Source organism: Pinus tabuliformis, chromosome 1_2 (assembly GCF_031772625.1).
Source record: "Pinus tabuliformis cultivar Carrire ecotype Pingquan chromosome 1_2, CPIR1, whole genome shotgun sequence".
Lineage (NCBI taxonomy): Eukaryota > Viridiplantae > Streptophyta > Pinopsida > Pinales > Pinaceae > Pinus > Pinus tabuliformis.
The window spans coordinates 778,542,603-778,561,572 of record NC_142298.1 but is presented as its reverse complement, the minus strand read 5'-3'; the positions used below and the strand labels follow the sequence as shown (position 1 = coordinate 778,561,572).

The 18,970-nt window shown below is 37.0% G+C and overlaps 1 protein-coding gene across 1 annotated transcript; it reads left to right on the top strand.

Annotated features, from left to right (window-relative positions):
- The first annotated feature begins 840 nt into the window (after window positions 1-840).
- LOC149208174 (uncharacterized) lies at window positions 841-1,670 on the top strand. The gene has a single exon (XM_089394024.1). The coding sequence runs from the start codon at window positions 975-977 to the stop codon at window positions 1,521-1,523; it is 549 nt and encodes a 182-aa protein (XP_089250150.1). The 5' UTR covers window positions 841-974; the 3' UTR covers window positions 1,524-1,670.
- The last annotated feature ends 17,300 nt before the right edge of the window (window positions 1,671-18,970 follow it).

Sequence of the window (18,970 nt, the reverse complement as noted above, 5' to 3'; positions counted from 1 at the left end):
TCAACATTTAACAAAATGTTTGAGAACATTATTAACGTACTGTTATCAAATACTAAAATTAACCCCCAAAAAATATAATACCCTTGAATCATAAATATAATCTTCTTTTCTAGAATATACACCAATAATACACACATCCCAAGAAAAGATACTCATATGAATTTTTGCAAGAACGTACCTAACAGCTTACCAAGAACGTATATTCAAATATTCCATCCTATCCTATATGTATAAAAATATTTTCGAATATTCCAAATGAAATTCTGTGTCTCAGAGTGTGACAATCTAACAACTCTTCAGTCGGTCCATCATTTCTATAATGAAGCACTATTTGGCGGTAGAGCATCTCTTGTCGTTTTTCCATTCATAGTTGACCATTTGTATACTGATAATACATTCACGGAATGAGAACAATGCATTTAGTCTATATTCAATATACGAATCCCGAACTCTCATTCCATGAACGTACGTCAATACGTCAATAACCTTTAAATTTTTTGTCCATCTAAATTAAATTGAAAATTTACTTTTTGTCCATCCAGAGAATAAATGATTTTATACGGTTGTTAAGTCGCCTCGTGAACCAATGTAGTACTCATGTGAGAATTCTCAGCCTAACGACAAACCTTTTCTTACACGTGTTTCAACGCGCTGTCATATACTGTTCAACTAAACCGGCTGGGATCCTCAGCTTCCTGTAAACTTCCTGCATTGAAAATTATGAAAGTTATGGGCAGATATTTTAAGTATATATTAGGGGAATCATAAAAGTATCACCGCACATTCTAGGTATATAAATAGAAGTCCTGCATACATGGTTTTATTGATTGTTGTGCCATTTGCACCGAGTAATTTAGTTTCTCTCATTTTCACTACTATACCACCTGGTTTATAGAGCGAGATTGCCAGCCTTCATTGGACTGAGTAATTTATTTTCTAGCTTGATTTTTTGCTATTTGGCCTGGTTTGCTTTAATGGCTGTTATTTCATGTGGAATTCTGGAGTGCGGGCCCTTCTCTGAGAAAACGGCTCTCTGCTGTGGTGAGAAGTTTCTTTCCCCCAAAGTTGGAGGTGGCTCTTCTGTCAGGATTTCCGTATGGGAATGCAGATCCTCCAAGAAGAGCAATAATGGATCAGTTTGTTCAGACAATGAGGATGTGGGGGCAAAGAGAAGAGGAAGAGGAGATGATGTTATTTCGCTTTCACATATTGACGAGAGATGTGACATGAAATGGTGGCTACCTCTCTTTGGCTGGTCCCAGCCTGATCAGGAGCTATGGGCAAACGACGACATAAAGGGATCGGAAACAAAAGGCAAAGCCATTGATAAGGGTTCAAATGATGATAAAAAAGGAATGGAGGAAGTTCAACCTAAGCGTTCCAAGTCTCTAGGGGGACGCTTGACTCCAGAGAAGGCAAAACTATTGAGGAAAAACCTTCGAGATACTTCTACGTTTCATGACGCTATGTATCATTCTGCCATCGCTTCCCGTCTTGCCTCACCAGATAACGAAGGTCCCTAGTGAAAAATGTGAGAAATCAGGCTTTCAGGAGTGTTAATATTTAATATGTAGGATTTATTCTTGTAGTTAATATAGTTTATAGTCATTCTTGTTTTAATCGGAATAAGCCAATAATATGGTGTGCGGATGCAATTATATATATATGAAGATGTGGGTGGAGAATTTCTTACTTTATTTGGATATAAGATTCATACTACTATACTATAAGAACTTTAAAAAGATAAAAGATAATTAGGCTTTGCACTATTTCTAGGACAACGATGGGGGTGTTTAATTTACAATTTCGTACCGAATATTATATATGAACGAATAGTTGCGGTGTTTTAATTTACAATTTCATACAAAATATGATATATGAATATGTAGTTTTATGGTTTTTTTTTTTCAAATAATTGAATGTATTTCTTTATTTTTATTTTTTTTTGTTTATTTCATGGTAATATTATAGAAATATTATAGAAATACGTTAACATTAAAGAATTAATTTATTAATTTTTTCATGTAAATAGATAGCTCACAAAGTGTGTTATAATTTTTTTTTTTTTAAATGTTTCATTTTAATATTATATAAATAGGTTAACATCAAAGAATTAGTTTTTTAATTCTCTCATCTCAATAGATAATTCATAAAGTTTGTTATATTTTTTTTTGGAAATAAAGTTGTATGGTATTATTTTTTATTTTTATTTTTATATTTATAAATACCACAAATTATATACAATAATTGTTTTATATAAAAATAATATTTTTATATATGTTAACTTTTTATTTTCTTTATTCTTATCTATTTTTTCAAAAAGATTCATTTATTTTAAATTTTATGAAAAATATTATATGAAATTGGATAGAAACAAAAATATTTATAATAATAAAACATGGTTAATCTTTTTTATGGCTTAAATTTTTTATTAAAAAATCACAATTTTTTAAAAGAAAAATCCACAAAATGAATGTACTACCTGTATCCAATTGACTCTTACACTTTTAACATAGGAAAACTAAAAACATGTGTTATTGTTTACCATATATTGAATCTACAATTTTTGATAGTATCATCACTCAATTAACTCATGAAATTTATTATCAGTATTAAATAGTTAAATTACTCATATAAATATCAAATATTAATATAAGGAATATATTAATGGAAGTAAATATATTTGCTATCATCTAAGGATTTGACTAAAGAATTTTAAGTTGGGTTGAGTTAGTTTGATGTAGATCTGAAATTGCTACCATCATTGCATAAGCTTTGTTGAATGTAATTGACTCACCAATTAATCTCTCAATCTACTCCTTTAGTACACTTCTTCCCTACATACCGCTGAGTTGTAATGGGGCTACAAGAATGATGGATAAGTAGCAACCCCACTTATAATTTCGCTATAAGAATGATGGATAAGTAGCAATGTAGAGGTGGGTTGTCTAGCCCAAGAAGTTCCCACTTAAATTAAAACACTCTGCACACACTAAACTCAAAATAAGGTTTATACACTAACAAAGAAAATAGTTCAACATTAAAACACCCATTCAACATATAGTACTTAAGATAATCCTTTCATAACTTGGTTTTAAATTTTCATTTTCCTTTTAACTATTATTCCAAATTTATCTTATTTTATTATTTTATTATTATTATAAGTCACCCTTATTTTATTATTTCTTTTATCCATCTTTATTGTACTATTTCCTTTAGACATCCTTATTTGATTATTGTTCTTCTAGCCCTCTTGGTTTGTTATTTCTTTTAACATCCCTTATTAATTATTATTTTTTAAAATTTCTATTTTTTTTACTATTTTCTTCTAACTTCCTTTATTTTTTTAATTACTTTTATCTTCCTGTATTTATTATTATTTTTCTAATCTTCATATTTCTTAATTACTTTCTTGTAACTTCCTTTATTTTATTATTATTTTTAATTCTTTATATTTATTATTTTCCTCTAACTTCTATTATTTATTATTTCATGTATCTTCTTTTATTTTTTATTTTCTTTTAATATGCTCTATTTATTATTTTATTTTCTTAGTTTTCTCTTAATCTCAATTCTATGTTTTCTCACATGAAGGTTTCTCTTCAATGCCATTTTTTTTAATTTATCTATTGACCATTTTTATCTTCATGCTTAGTCCCCATTAAGAGTTATTATAACTAAACATTTTGTTATTGTTATTTCCAATTTAGTATACTCTCCCCACATGTTTTAGGATAACTAGGATACTTCATCAAGATAGGATTTTGTCACTTCATTTTTTAAATATTTGATTTAATTCCAACCTCAATAATCCCCATTTCTAAGTTTTTTCTAATTTTCAAATAGAATTCACTTTCACGTGAACTCTTTAACTTAGGTGCTTTTGTAAAGTCTTGACATTTTTCAACACACTTTCAATTCAAGTATATTTCTTCTTCATAATATCGAGAGCTCCTAGTTTATCCTGCTCTTGAAGAACTCTTCCCATAGTTCTATGTGTTCCATAACGCTTTCCCTTCAAGTATCCTTCGTTTTACAAATGATAAGGCTGTCAAATCCATTATGCCCTTTAAGAATGATTCCCATAGTTCCAAGGGTGCCAAATTCTTTCCCCTCAAGTATCCTTATGTTTCCCAATACCAATGGTTCTAGGTTGACTTCTCACTTCAAGAAATATCGTTGCAGGTCTAAGGGTGCGACAACACTTTCCCTTTAAGTATTCATGACTAATTGATGGGAACATATATATGACAATGGAGACAATTTGTAGGATGTTATTTTTTAGGATGCTAATGGTCACTTAGAATCAAAGGGTATTCCTTCATGCATGGTCCTCAATGAAACCTTATGAGTGACTAAATATACAATCCAACCGTCACAACATCACGTAACATCAAGATGATGATTCACAACCTTCCAACCCAAGACATGGTTGGAGTGTTAGCGAGTGAAGTAAAAAATGCTACCCTCCACCCCTGAAAAGAAATTTTAATGCGCTCTATACATCCCCATAACCCATATGTGAATCATTTAGCAATCACATAACTTCTTCCTACATCCAATATATATATATATAGACACACACACACACAATATTGATAAATTTAACTTTTAATATCAGTTGTACTCAATAACCCAATTAGAATCACTATCCCCTCACACACCTATGCATCATTGTTGTCTCCTACCACACTCAAACAATTGTTAGTAACATCTTATCATAAACATTAGTCATCACAACATATACATGATAAGAAACATCAAATAATCAATATCAACCAATAACATCACGATCAACAATATCTAATATCCTCAAAGAGTAAAGTGTAAGTCACAATATTTATCTAAAAATTCAACACGGTATTGAAAATGTTTTCCTCATAGTCAAGGTGAAACCAGAAATACAATAGAAATATTTACTATAGTAAAATATAAATTATATATATATATATATATATATATATATATATATATATATATATATATATATATATATATATATATACATATATATATATATATATACATATACATGACTAATAGAAACAATTTAATGATATTTATATAATGATGTTAATGAAACTGGTAAATAGGTTTAAATGATAAAAAATAAATACTTTAATAAATTATTTCTTTATATGTTTAAAGAAATATTGATCATTCACTCTATATACATTATATAAACTTCAAATAAAACAAATTATAAATATGTGAAATTTCATTTTCTATTTATCTCATTTATTTAGACAGTGTGGATGTTTTTTTCACCTCATTATAAATTTATCAAAATTATGTCAAATTGGTACTCTTGGATTGAGAATTTAATTTTGACATCCAAAGACTAGGTACAATTAAAATTTGAATAATATCATTAAAAACACATAAGTTGAAAATATGATTAAAACATAAAATTAAAATTCTTTATTTCTCTTTAAATGTCCATAATTATATCCTGAATACTAGGAGTGCAAGTTACAATGGATACAGGGGTGGAGGTGGATGCCAACCACCTAGACGAGACCCATGACATTTAACGTTCATGTGACGTGGAATCAACTTCACATGCAAAATTGTGTGGAGGAGTTAGAACGAAATAAGCAGTCCATGGGTTATTTAATGGTTATCCTAATATCAATTGGAGCCATCATGCTTTGGTACAATAGTGGTTTTGATTACTAGTCTAGAATGTTTTTGCTTGGTATGAGATGGGCCAGGGCGATATCTCATTGTGTTGTGGGTAAGTAGGAAGTGGTGGGATCTGGTACAATTTGATGGCATGTTCTTGGGATCACAATTGAACAAGATAGATGGCGTGACGATGGAGGAGAATTACTAGCCCTGATACATCTCATTTGGGATTCAGGGATAGAAGGTTGCCAATGTGGATAGCTTGTGGTAACCTCCAACCAGTCCTTGGTTGACACCGGTGTTAGCTTGAAAGTTTACTCTAATCCTGTGGTTTGGGCCATCTTCACTTGCATTGATCTTTCAACGGTACTGTGAGCCCTTAATCTGGGTGATGGAAAATTAGTTGTGCAAGCCTTTCGGGAAGTGAGCTATTCCTTGTCAATGGGGTTGTGTGAGGAGAGGAGTGGGTAAGACAGACCTATTGGATGGCCAAGAAGTGGGGGAGAAAGACCTGGGTGAAACAATGAACCCTGACCTTGCGTCGTCTCTAGGTTAAGTCAAATTTCCTGCCGCCTTGGATATTTTTAACAATCATCTCAAGAAAACTACAACCCTTTTAAAGGATTTGAACCATGATCAACATGAAGATATGAATTCAATAATTGAGTTCATGAATGTGCTACAAAGTCATCAGTGGTGAATGCAATATATTCTGGATACTCTAGTGTGAATGGAGAAAGGATTTTTGGATAAAGTGGAAATGATGGAAACATGACTTGCACATATGGAGAATCATGTTCGTTTATCTTTCAACCCACCCTCCTTTCCTAATACTGTATTAGAGAACACAAATCTTATTAACTCTTGATACCCTTGATGATAATTGTTTGTTTCTTGGTCTTATCTTTCCAGTAGTCTTATTGGTCCTTCTATTTCTTAGATGTTTTGGATGTACTATACTTTTGCTTTATGTTTTGGTAACTTTCTATTGAAAATAAATCCAATAGGGGTGAGGCAGGAAGAATTTTGTGGAGCTATAACTAATGATGTAATATTTTCTTGAACTAGTAGAAGCACTTAGACTTATAAAAGAAAAATTATAACTATTATGTCCTTTGGGTGTAGCTCACATGGCCATTACTATGAAACTGAAGTCTTATGAGCAAGAGATTGCAGGTTCAATTCCCCAAACATAACCCAATTTATGGAGAGGATGATAGGTCACAACCCCAAAGGTTATAGTGATAGTTGTTGGAATCAACCTTGTGTCATGTGAGCATGGGATTGTTCGAATAACGGATTCCTTTGGATATAAAAGAAAAAATGATAATTATTATTTTATTATTTTTACTAAAATGTTAATTTTTTTTATATTAAATTTTCTTCACTCGTTATCTATATCTATATATATATATATATATATATATATATATATATATATATATATATATATATATATATATATATATATATATATATATATATATATATATATATATATATATATATATATATATATGAAAATAATTAAAAATGAATTCCTAGTTTAATCATCAATAATATAATTTAATTCCCCACTGGGGTTGAGAGACCTAGGAAGTACGTTGACTTAGGGAAATATTATCCCTCCCATGTGGGAGTAATGAAGATATATCATGGTAAGTATGAAAGGTTAGGTGGCCTGCAGGTGAAAGTTCTAGATATAACATTAGTTTTTATTCCCCCAACGATGGCTTTGGTGAGCAGAAGCATCATTTGGGAGAAGAAAAGGTGGACGTTAGAAGGTAGTACCTACTAGGTTCATTCAGGGGGCCTCTATAAAGAGCCAAATTAGGGTCTCGACATTCAGTGAACAATTAGGGGTTGGCTTTGTCTGGTATTTAGGATTTTGGCCCCGACTTAGCCAACAAGTGACTAGCCTAGAGACCCCATAATAACGTTGCTACAACAATTAGGGAATGGGATATCATCACCTCTCAAGTAACTCAAACATTTTTCCCCATTTTAGTTATTCATGTAAATTCTTTAGATATGTGGTTCTTGGGACAATGTGAGCCGTGGATATCAACACCTTGGTCCTATGGTGGATGGCCTATGTGAGATGGTGTCCTATGGATTTTTGATGTGATATGTAGCTAGGAGTGGTCAAAGTTCTAGTGTTTACAAGGCATTTGATGTTTCAATTTAGTAGTGTGTGTCTAGGTCAGGGTTGGATAGAAATGGGCCAAGCTGGTGAAAGTCTTTTGATAAGTGGGAAAGTTTCACTCTATTTCAATTATGTTTTGTGTTGTGGATTCTGTCATTATCTGGTTCTCTAGGTTTGTCTCTTCTCTTGCGGAGGTATTTTTCTTAAGCTTGTAATTTCTCTAGGGCCCAGGGAGATAGCATTGGGGGGTCATCCTTCCTCAAGTCCTCTAGAAGGGGTGTGCCTGAGAAAAATGATATTCATGTGATTGGGGTAGTTAAATGGAAGATTTGGAACAGGGGTGTGACCCCATTTTTGTAAATTCCTTGTGCATTGTCTACCAACTTCTCCAGGACGAGTATAGAAACCTCCCTTGCTTGCAATGATAGTCGATTAGCTGTGGGATATTCGAGCAAACTCAAACATCATGTGCGAATAAAGGTATGACAACTGAAATGAGATCATAGCCTATATAAATGATCTTCAATACAACAAGGAACAAATTCTGGAGCAACTGGCTTCTGTGGGACATATCTAGCATCACAACAATCAGTGGATGGACGAGATTGAGGCACATCTGGCACATATTGAATAGCATGTTCATGAAAGGCATGTCCCTCCATCAACCCTGGGCAGTCAAGCTTTGAATCCTCCTCCCTGATATGAAAATCATAGGATGTTTTCTGGTTTTGTATGTGTTTTTGGTAATATGGCCATTATGTCTTTGGAATACATGTAAGAAATGGACGCATTATTTTTTTCATTTCTCTCCTATCTAACAAATCCAGTCAAAGTGAAGCGGGGAGAGTAGAAGACCTCCGTAATATACATTGTTTCTCCTTGATAATTTAATGAAATTTTCTTGATCGACAAAAAAAAATATAATTTAAAACGTTTACAATATATAAATTAAAATATCATTAATAATATAATGAAATAAATAAATGATTTAAAAATAATAATTATAGTTATTGTTTTTTGCTATAATGTTTTATGTCATAGTTAAAAAACAAACAAACAAATGAAACATTTGATTGAAACATTATTGTTAGCATTATTTACCCCTTTTTTATACATAAGTTTTTAGACAAATTTTATAATTATCTATGAGTTAAATAAATATACAGATCATTATCATGTTGTTATTCAAAAATATCTTGCATAAGGTCATTTTGTTCATTAAGGTTCGTTATAATGGGAAACATATTTGAAAATGAAATCATCCATCTTATTTACAACTTGCATTATATATTTCGACATGTTGAAGCTTTTCCTCATTGAACGAATATATGGATAGTACTTTGTTATTATGAGAGAATACAAATTTTTCATCTTATTAGTTCCCGCCCCATCGGGGTTACAAGGAATATAGTAATAGTTTCTTAGCCTATATTACTAGGTATGAATATCAATGAATGTCTTTTTGCTTTCAATCGAGGTTTCTTTATTTTTCATTATTTTTTGAATTGGTATTTCATTTTGCAAAGTTTTGTAATCATCATCTTATTTGGCCTCTTCACAAGGTAAGATGCTTTAGTATCTTAGGATATAAGAATATTTTTAATTTACATTTTTTCGAAGTGAAATAATGCTAACATTACCTCACTAGCATTTAACTTACATTTACTATTTGTTTTTTAATAAATATGTTATATACTGGAAATGATTTAATGTTTAAATGTGCATGATTTTTTTTTCTCGGAAAACTTAACTACTATTGTATTAATATGTACATAAAAATTATACAAGCAAGGTGTCTGGCAGCCCAAGGCTAACTGCGGCACATGGGTGCATTTTCAAACATTTACAACTGCCCTGTTGGGCCTTAAGATATTGCAACAGAATACTAAGACTTTCACAAAACAACCCACGCAGGGGCGAACCAAAACTGACCTCCGGCCCAATCCAACTATGAAACGTTAAGACAAAAAAACTGGAACTTACAGAAAAAAACCATGCAATCCCACAGGAGTTGCGCCCCACAGTAGTATATGTCCCCACTGCCATAGTATAAACCGCAAACTGATCCAGACATAACATAAACACTGTCCTCTGTGTGACACAGAAAAAAACGCAATTATGCTTACCCCGAAGCTCGACAAGAGTGCAGAAGACCAAAACACAGAACCACCCTCCGAAGTTATTCCTCCGACTCCACATCCATTGCTGCCAGGTTATGCACCGAATCCGCCTTCTCCATAACTTGAGGCGGGGCTGAGGCCATAGAGCGGTCCGAATTGCTTTCCTCTTTCTCTGACTCCGCCTGAGGCAGTTTCCCTTGACTGGTTGCCGACCCTTCCTCCTCAGAAGACGGCACCTCCATGGGGAGTTTGCCTTTGTCAAGCACAGCATTGTCCTCCGCCATGACCAGAGAGGAGTCTTCAGCATGCTCCTCCTCAGTTCGAGTGAACAGCACCGAGATGTGGGCGTTAAGGCCTGGATTGTCCTCAGACCTGCCCAAAGAAAAAATAACAGAGCCAAAAGCAGGTAGCTTTTGCTCCCCACTGCTCGAGCCTCCGACTTCCATAGATTGACAGGGCTGGATAGGATTGGCTCCCATCCGCCGGTGACAATAGCAACAGCAACAGTGATGGTGCGTGTCAGCAGCTGGAGGGCGAGAGGATTCTCCACGCCAAGTTCCTCTGCGACAAGGCATTCTCTCCCGCACCATGACCACCAGCAAACGTTTTTTCCCTTCCCCGCCAGACGACGTCCGACGATGAAGCGGCCTCTTGACAAAGATAAGCTTATAAAGACTGTGTACCAGTGCAAGGAGCTCGTCCAAATTCTGGTTCGCTGCCCAACATTCCAACCTCTGCTCCGCGCATTGAGGATTATCCCTCTGCCTGAGCTTATAACCATGATAATCTCCCGTCTCCAGGCATCCTCCCTTCTTAAACCGCCCCTCATTACCAATGAAAAGACCCGCCATTAAAACCTCCCGCATGCTAACAGCACTCTCCCCCAACGCCATTAAGTTAGCACAGAGTCCGCATAGGTTGATGGGAACCGGCGGCTATGAGCATTTAAGGACGAAGGGCTATCACGTAGCAGCCCATGGCTGTCATGTGGCTCGTTGCTGCATGTCAAACTGTCACTCGCATCCGGGGGTTTAAATGTGCATGATTATAGGCAGCTACATATTACTATATCTACAAGTATCTCAAGAACAACAAGGTTATTTTTTGTTTCTTCAGCAACATCTACCTCACTAATCAAGGTTAGACACTACGCTAGCCTAAAGTTGTTGTCTAGTTGTCAAGGAGATGTTGTTGTATGATCAAAGACTTAGATGTGGATTATTACTTCCTTTAGTTGGCCTACAACCTAATTTGGGCCTAAAGAACTTGTGCTACCACATAAATACTTTTATTTTCATGAATAATCTCTCAGAAACACAGTGCTACAAAAATAAGCCCTAGAGGGGCTTTATTATCTCAAGACGAGGCTTAGAATTAATTCACTACCCCAAAATTGTCTCGGATGGGGTAGCTACCACAAAAGGGATTTGTTGGCTTATATGGAGGTGTGTTGCTCCAAAATAGCCTGAAATGGCCTTTGAGGAGGCTTTAGAACAACCACAACCATGCAATCCAAAATACACCTTAGGCTTCAAATTATTGGCAAGCTATGTCCTCGAATCCTTCATTTCAGTAACACTTGAGCTTGAAGTAGACAATGAATGTAGCCCATGGTCTTTACTAGGATTTCTTAGGAAACAAACAGAACTATATTTTTAAGGTTGAGGCTTCCATATGAAATATTTCCTGCTTTAGATTAGTTGTGCAAGTACAAATAAGGGTTTTAAGTAATCTTCGATCGTGTAGGCTCGAATTTTGCTTCCATGATATTTGTCGTAAAGGCACGCACACATTGTATTTTCAGGAATTAAATAACAAAATAAATATATATTTTCTTCCTTAGAATTCTAAGATTAAGATAGAAAAACGTCTGAAGAAACAACCTAATCCGAATTTAAACAACAACACAAGAACTTATAGATATAATCATAAACACAAAGATGCGGAAGAAAAACACTTCATTTCATTAATGGAAAAATACTAAACTATGCTTACAAACGGAATGGAAATAAGATAGCTTGGGTGATGTTAGCTTATCTCTGAGGAGAGATGTGGCAGCTACATGCCTCTGAACTATGTTACAATGAGGCTCAAAGGCCTATTTATTATTGAGAAACAATGGGAAACCCTAAACAACCAAAAACCTAACCCTATGAGATGAAGTGCCAAAACTGTGGGCCTCGTTTGGGTAAATTGGTACATCAACTTCCTAGGGTCATAACTTTGGCATACGATATCCGTTTGGCTATCATAATATCTCGTTTCGAAGATCTCGAAGAAAAGGCCAAAAGCAAACCAGCAAGCCGATTTGGTACATTTCTGGGCTCTCCATTTTCCCTGAAAAAAATCGTTTAGGGCCTCAAAACGACTCCAGAAGTTCAGGACCCGAAAAACTGCCAAAAATAGCAAACTGTGCTATAATTGAGGAAACCGAAAAAATGAAAGAGACACTATTGGCGGTCCAAGTGGAATAGAAGGGTGGCCACCAATATCCACCTAGATCATTCCCCCCCCATTAGGAAGCAATGGTCCCCATTGCATTGAGTGTCTCCATGAGATGGGGAAACTTCTGCTGAACTTGGTCCCTGCTGAGCCACTTGCCTTGGTGAAGGAGTTGGCCAAATTTGACAACCTGATATAGTTGGATTTTCTGCTGGCGAGTGCTCCCAATGTGTGTGTCCATGATCCGATCAGTAGTGGCCTGTTCCATGTAGTCTGGGCTTAGTTATTTTGGTGTGATCTATTCTGCAATGTCAGATGTGTCCAACAATGGTGGCATTGAACATTGGGTGCAGACCAAGGAACGATGGGGTGCTGAGCTCGAAGGCATTATCACCGACGGCCTTGGTGATGGTGTATGGCCCATATCAGAGCGGGCAAAGCTTGTGGTGGGTCCCAGCAAGGCACTCTTTTTGCAAATGAAGCCAAAATTTGTCGCCCACCTGGAACTTGTGCAACACTCGATGTTGATCATGGCGCTGCTTGTACTTAGCATTGGATCTGTCCAATATATCATGGACCTGTTGGTGGATGTGTTGAATGCGCTCAATGAAGCTATTAGCCCTTTCAACTTCAGACTGCACGTGAGCCGAATCTACTTAAGTGGTTGTAAATGGTATGGCCACATCAATGGGGAATAATGGTTGAAATCCCAGCCCTACCTGAAAGGGGTTGTGGCCTGTTGAGTTGTGGAGAGATCTGTTGTAGCTGTGTTGGACATAGGGGAGACTTTCATCCCATGTGTGTGGATGCTTCGAGTTGTACATGCGTAGAATGTGTACGATCATTCTGTTGACAACCTCTGTTTGGCCATCAGTTTGGGGATGGAAAGTCATGGACTTAGTGAGTTTTGTATCCAGCATCGACCAGAGACTTGACCAAAATGCACTCAGGAATCTGCTGTCCCGATATGAGATAATGGACTATGGGATCCCAAAGTGTACCCACACTTGCTCAAAGAAGATCTTAGTAGTGGCCTCTGCTAAGATACTCTTATTGTAGGATGCCATGATGGCCATCTTAGAGAATCCATCGACGACCATGAAAATGCAATCATTGCCATGCTTAGTAGAAGGAAGGCCTGACATATAATCCATGGAGACAAATTCCCAAGGCCGGTTAGGAGTAGGTAGAGGAGTATACAAGAATTTCTTCTTGATGGTTGGTTTGGCAATGGCACAAGCGGTGCAGGATCTAATGTACTTCCCAAAATCCTAATGAAGTTTCAGCCAATAAAAATACTTTTGCAATACCGCCACTTTTTTCTCTACTCTGAAATGTCCAGCGACCCAACTGTAGTGTGCCTCCCAAATCATCTTGGCATGCTCACTTGAAGGAACACATATGTGTCCCAAGTGGCATAATGGTGCATCCTGAAGGTGAAAATTTGGAACTTTCTTCCCTTCTAGGAGTGTCTAGTATATGCTACTGAATTTTGGATCGCTCTTGTAAACGTGTAGCCACCGTGATATCTTGTGCCCACAAGAGTCAAGCATAGTGATCAACGCCATGACCGGTGGTCTGCTGAGGCAACCAGCGACATTATTGGTGCCGCCCTTCTTATACTTAATGTTCAAATGGAACTGTTGCAGAAAGGTGGACCATTTATGATGGCGATCGTTCTGCAACTTCCCTTGTGTCTGTATGAATTGTAGAGGCCAGTCGTCTGTGTTGATGACCATTTCCTTCCCCAGAATGCAATACTTCCATTGATGACAGGCTTGCACAATAGAATACATTTCTTTGTCATAAGTGGGGTACTTTTAGACTGTTTTTGAAAGTGTCTCACTATGGTAAGCCACTGGATGCCCATGTTGAGTAAGAATTTCCCTAATAGCATAGTCAGAGGCATCTATCTCAATCTCAGATGGTTGTTGTAGGTCTGGTAATGTGAGCACTGGTGCAGAATAGAGGCAAGTCTTCAACACGAAGAATGCTCGCTGCTGAATTTTCGACAAAAATAACTTTTCTTTTGCTCCACCCTTGGTGACTTGACTTAAAAGCCAAGAGATATGAGAGAACCACAACACGAACCTATGATAGAAATTAGCAAGACCCAAAAAGATATGAAGCTCTGTTAGAGTGGTTGGGGTTGGCCAATCTTGAATGAATTGTATCTTGGATGGGTCCACATGTACACCCTCCTCATCAATGATTTACCCTAGGTATTTAACCTGGGTCAGGCCAAAGGTGCATTTCTCAAGTTAGCACACAACTTGGGTTGTCAAATGGTTTGAAGGACATGCCAAATATGGTGGAGATGTTCTTCCCAACTCTGGCTGAAGATCAAAATGTCATCTAGATACACCACCACGAATGCATTGGTGAAGGGCCGCAAGATGTCGTCCATCAATCTCATGAAGGTTGCAGGGGCATTCATCAATTCAAATGGCATGACCAACCATTCAAAAAGGCCCTCCTTGGATTTGAAGGTAGTCTTCCACACATCGGAGGGTTCGATAGGCACCTAGTGATAACTTGACTTCAAGTCAATCTTGCTAAATATTTGGCCCCCTTGAGCTCGTCCAGAAGGTCATCAATCCGTAGGATTTGTACCTATTCCAGACAGTGATCTTGTTCAGCACCCGATAGTCAATACAAAGTCTCTAGGTCCCATCCTTCTTCTGTACCAGTACAATCAGGCTCCCATAGGGCGATGGGCTTGGCATGATGTGCCCTTTAGACAGTAGTTCCTGGATCTCCCTCTTGATCTCATCGTTATCCATAACAGAGCATTGATAAATCGGTCCATTGGGTAGTGGTGCGCCCAGGGTCAGATCGATAGAGTGCTTGACCTGACAGTGCAACGGTGCCCCTATGGGTGAGGCGAAAATGTCCTTGTACTCCTCCACGACCTTGTCCATTTGTTGTTGTTGTGCAAAGGAGCCGTGCTTGGAAGTTGTAGCCACAACCTTCTCTTGTCTTAGGGGCGAATCATAAGGAAAATGAATTTCCTAGTGTGGGAAATGATCTTACTGCATTGCTTTGCAATGATCAAAGAGATGGTGGTAGGCGAGGCTACCTCCGGTATCCTGTACAACTTATTAGCCAAAGTAATAATCACAGAGCGAGGTCTAGACTCATATACACCATCTCACTTCCACAAGTATGGTTGTCCTAACAATACGTCAGAAACTTTAAGAGGAGAAATGTCACACAATACCTCATTCATGAAGGGCTTGATGCTATAGCGAAGGCGACACTGCTAGCTGACGCGAAGATCTCATCCTTGGTGAAGCCAGCCAATGGTGTACAACTGTGGATGTGCTATAGTCTTTAGGCCCATCCGCTTCACGACTTCTTCTGAAATGAGGTTGTTTTGGCTCCCACTGTCCATAATGAACTGCAGCAGAGAACCCTTCACCCACATCTGTGAGTGCAAGAGGCGTCCCCCCTCCTCTGAATCTTCAAGCTCAATTTTCTGGATCTTTGTGGTGGCCATGGTGGCACTGGGCTCCACATCAATTATTTTCTTCCCTTTGTCAAACCCCTCACTAGGTTTTGATTCAGAATCGGAACTTGCATCTGATTCAAAAGCCTTCAACTGGGCCACCACTGACTGCTTGGCCTGGCACTCGTATTGTGGGTGGAGCTCTTATGGAACTCACATCGTTTTCCCATGTCCTTCTTCATCTTTGTGGTGTTTCTCTTTGCTTGTGGCTTCGGTGGGTTATCCTAGGTAGCCTTGCCCTGCCTTGGTCCCTTGTTGTGTGGTTTGGGGGCACCTTTTCCTTGCTTTGGATTCGCAGCTATAAAGTCCCACTTCTTCTGTTTAAGCTTTTGCTCAATCTTTACAGAGTATCGATATGCCGTGCTGAGCGAGGAAATGTCCAGGAACTCCATCTCGTCCTAGATGTACATGTGTAGACAGCTGCGGTACTTGAGCACCAAATGCCGCTCAATATCCTTGATACCCAGCTTCGTGCGAAGGGTATGGAAATTATTTGTGAACTCCAGCACATCTTGGTCCCTTCCCTACCATAGTATGGTACATTTTATGTATTTAACTTTATAGCTCCCGACAGGGTAATATTGTTCCTTGATGGTGTCTCAGAAAGAATTCGAAGTGGGTGCAGCTAAAAATAGCAAGGGTTCACTCTCTTCCTTATGTTGACAGTAGGTTTCCCACCAGTCCTTGACATGTGGGGTGACTTTGAGAAGTCCAAATGTAATCTTTTCCCAATTGGAAAAGTCATGAATTGAAAAATATCCTTCCAATAGATTTAACCATTTATCTACGATGTCTGCTTCTATCAGGCCTTCGAATATGGGAATACTGAAGTTAACTTGTACCTTAAAAGGAGTGGTGCCTCTAGAGTGGCTACTGGATGAAGATGTATCACATGTGGGTAGCTGTTGAAGGATCTAGGCAAAGTTATCCATCATCGCTTCCCTCTGTCACTTGAGAGCTTCTTCGAGCAACATTTTGAAAGGATCTCCTGCCCCCTCATCTTTCTTTTCTTCTGCCATGGGAGGTCTTTGGGTTTTGTGTGGCTGATCCTGCAATGGTTCAATCAAATCGAGCCGTAATCCCTTATACCCTAACCTCGTTGGGGACATGCAAAGAAAAACAAAGAAAGAGCAGACTGCTCTGATACCACTGATCCGAATTTAAACAAGAATGCAACAACTTACATATATAATCATAAACACATAGATGCGGCAAAAAACACTTCATTTCATTAATGGAAAAATATTGAACTATGCTTACAAACAGAATGGAAATAAGATAGCTCAAACGATGTTAGCTTATCTTTGGGGAGAGATGTGGCAGCTACATGCCTCTGAACTGTGTTACAATGAGGCTCAAAGGCCTATTTATTATTGAGAAACAATGGGAAACCCTAAAAATCCAAAAACTAAACCCTATGAGATGAAGCGCCAAAACTGTGGGCCCCATTTGGGTAAATTGGTACATCAACTTCTCGGGGTCATAACTTTGGCATATAATCTCCGTTTGGCTATCATAATACCTCGTTTCGAAGATCTCGAAGAGAGAGTTAAAAATAAACCCACAAGTTGGATTGGGACATTTCTAGTCTCTCCATTTACCCTAAAAATGTCGTTTAGGGCCTCAAAACGGCTCCGGAAGTTTAGGACCCTAAAAACTACTGAAAATAGTAAATCATGCTACAATTAAGGAAATCGAAAAAATAGAAGAGACTGTGTTGGGGATCCAAGTGGAATAGGCAGGTGGCCACCAATATCCACCTGGATCACAACCATTGAAGGCTAAATCACAACTAAACTTTTTCATTCTAAATTTTTTGCTCTCCCTTTCCTAATATCAGTAGAGTATTTTAAATTACATTTACAATACAAAATTTCAATTTCAAGTATAAGTATGAACATAAAAAAGGTAGAGCATGTTCTTTCTATGGTGTTGTGTCCTCTCCCTCCACTACTTCATTTATCTATCCTCAAAGTCTTTCCAACTTGAAGCAAGATCCCAAACCCCAGATTGGAGGGTGGCAATTAATGAAGAAAACCCATATTTTTACTAACTCTCGATTATGTTCCTCGTACTCATTCATAGTTTCTTTAGTGATATATGTTGAAGGTTTTCCTAATGGATTTCAATTTTCAATATCAATAGGGTATTTTAAATATCCTCTATGGTACAAAATTTTAATTTCAATAGCTCGCCATATATTTTATCTAATTCTTTCTAGGTAGATACCAAAATTCCCACACCCCCCTCTATTAATTGGATCCAATAAATATATAAAACCCATTTTATTTACAAAGGAAGGAATCCAACCCATGAAACTCTCTTTTTACGTGGGTTTGTTCCTACCTTTCCTATTATTTCATTTTTTTATATTAATTTTTCCCAATGCTTGGCAACCATTACAAAATATCATAGTGAATTCGATCTAGGAAGTGGGATGAGAGAAAGTGCAATTCCTATATATTAAAATAAAGACACGCGAATAGTACCTACTGAGTAGAAGAAGAAGGTTGAAACTAGTGTGCCTTTCATGGCTAGAAGATATAATATTATGATACTTATGAGATTCTCATGGCTCTACATATATATGTTGTGTCACACTTGTTACCTAGTGCTCAAGTATTTTGACTCCATCTCATGATTGGCCTTGTTGTAGAAGCTCTGTGACATTAGAATTTCCTTTGCACTACCCATGACCTTGAAGGCTTCTTCATGAGACTATTATTTTTCCCTGTAATCTTTAGATGGTATTTCTTGTTATAAAATCATCTATGACAATATTTGAATTTTATATGAGCCTTGCGATTCACACAATTCATGAGAAACTATAAAAAAAAACATAGCTAAGGTCCATTAGTACATGATTGTACATAAAATTCAGCACAGTGATTACCACAAAGTTGTTCATATCAATTCGCTTGTCATGTTTGCAATGAAATTAACATAATGGGTGATCAAATGGAAACTCAGATTAGAGCAATTCTTTGCCTACAACATTAACTCAACAATGCTGACTCATGGAGCACTAGGGACCAACACTTCAATAGAGAAAGGTTGGAACTTGTGGGCCAAACAACATTCAAACCACAAATGTAACTTCCATGAATGTGACCTTGGGAAGGGAGA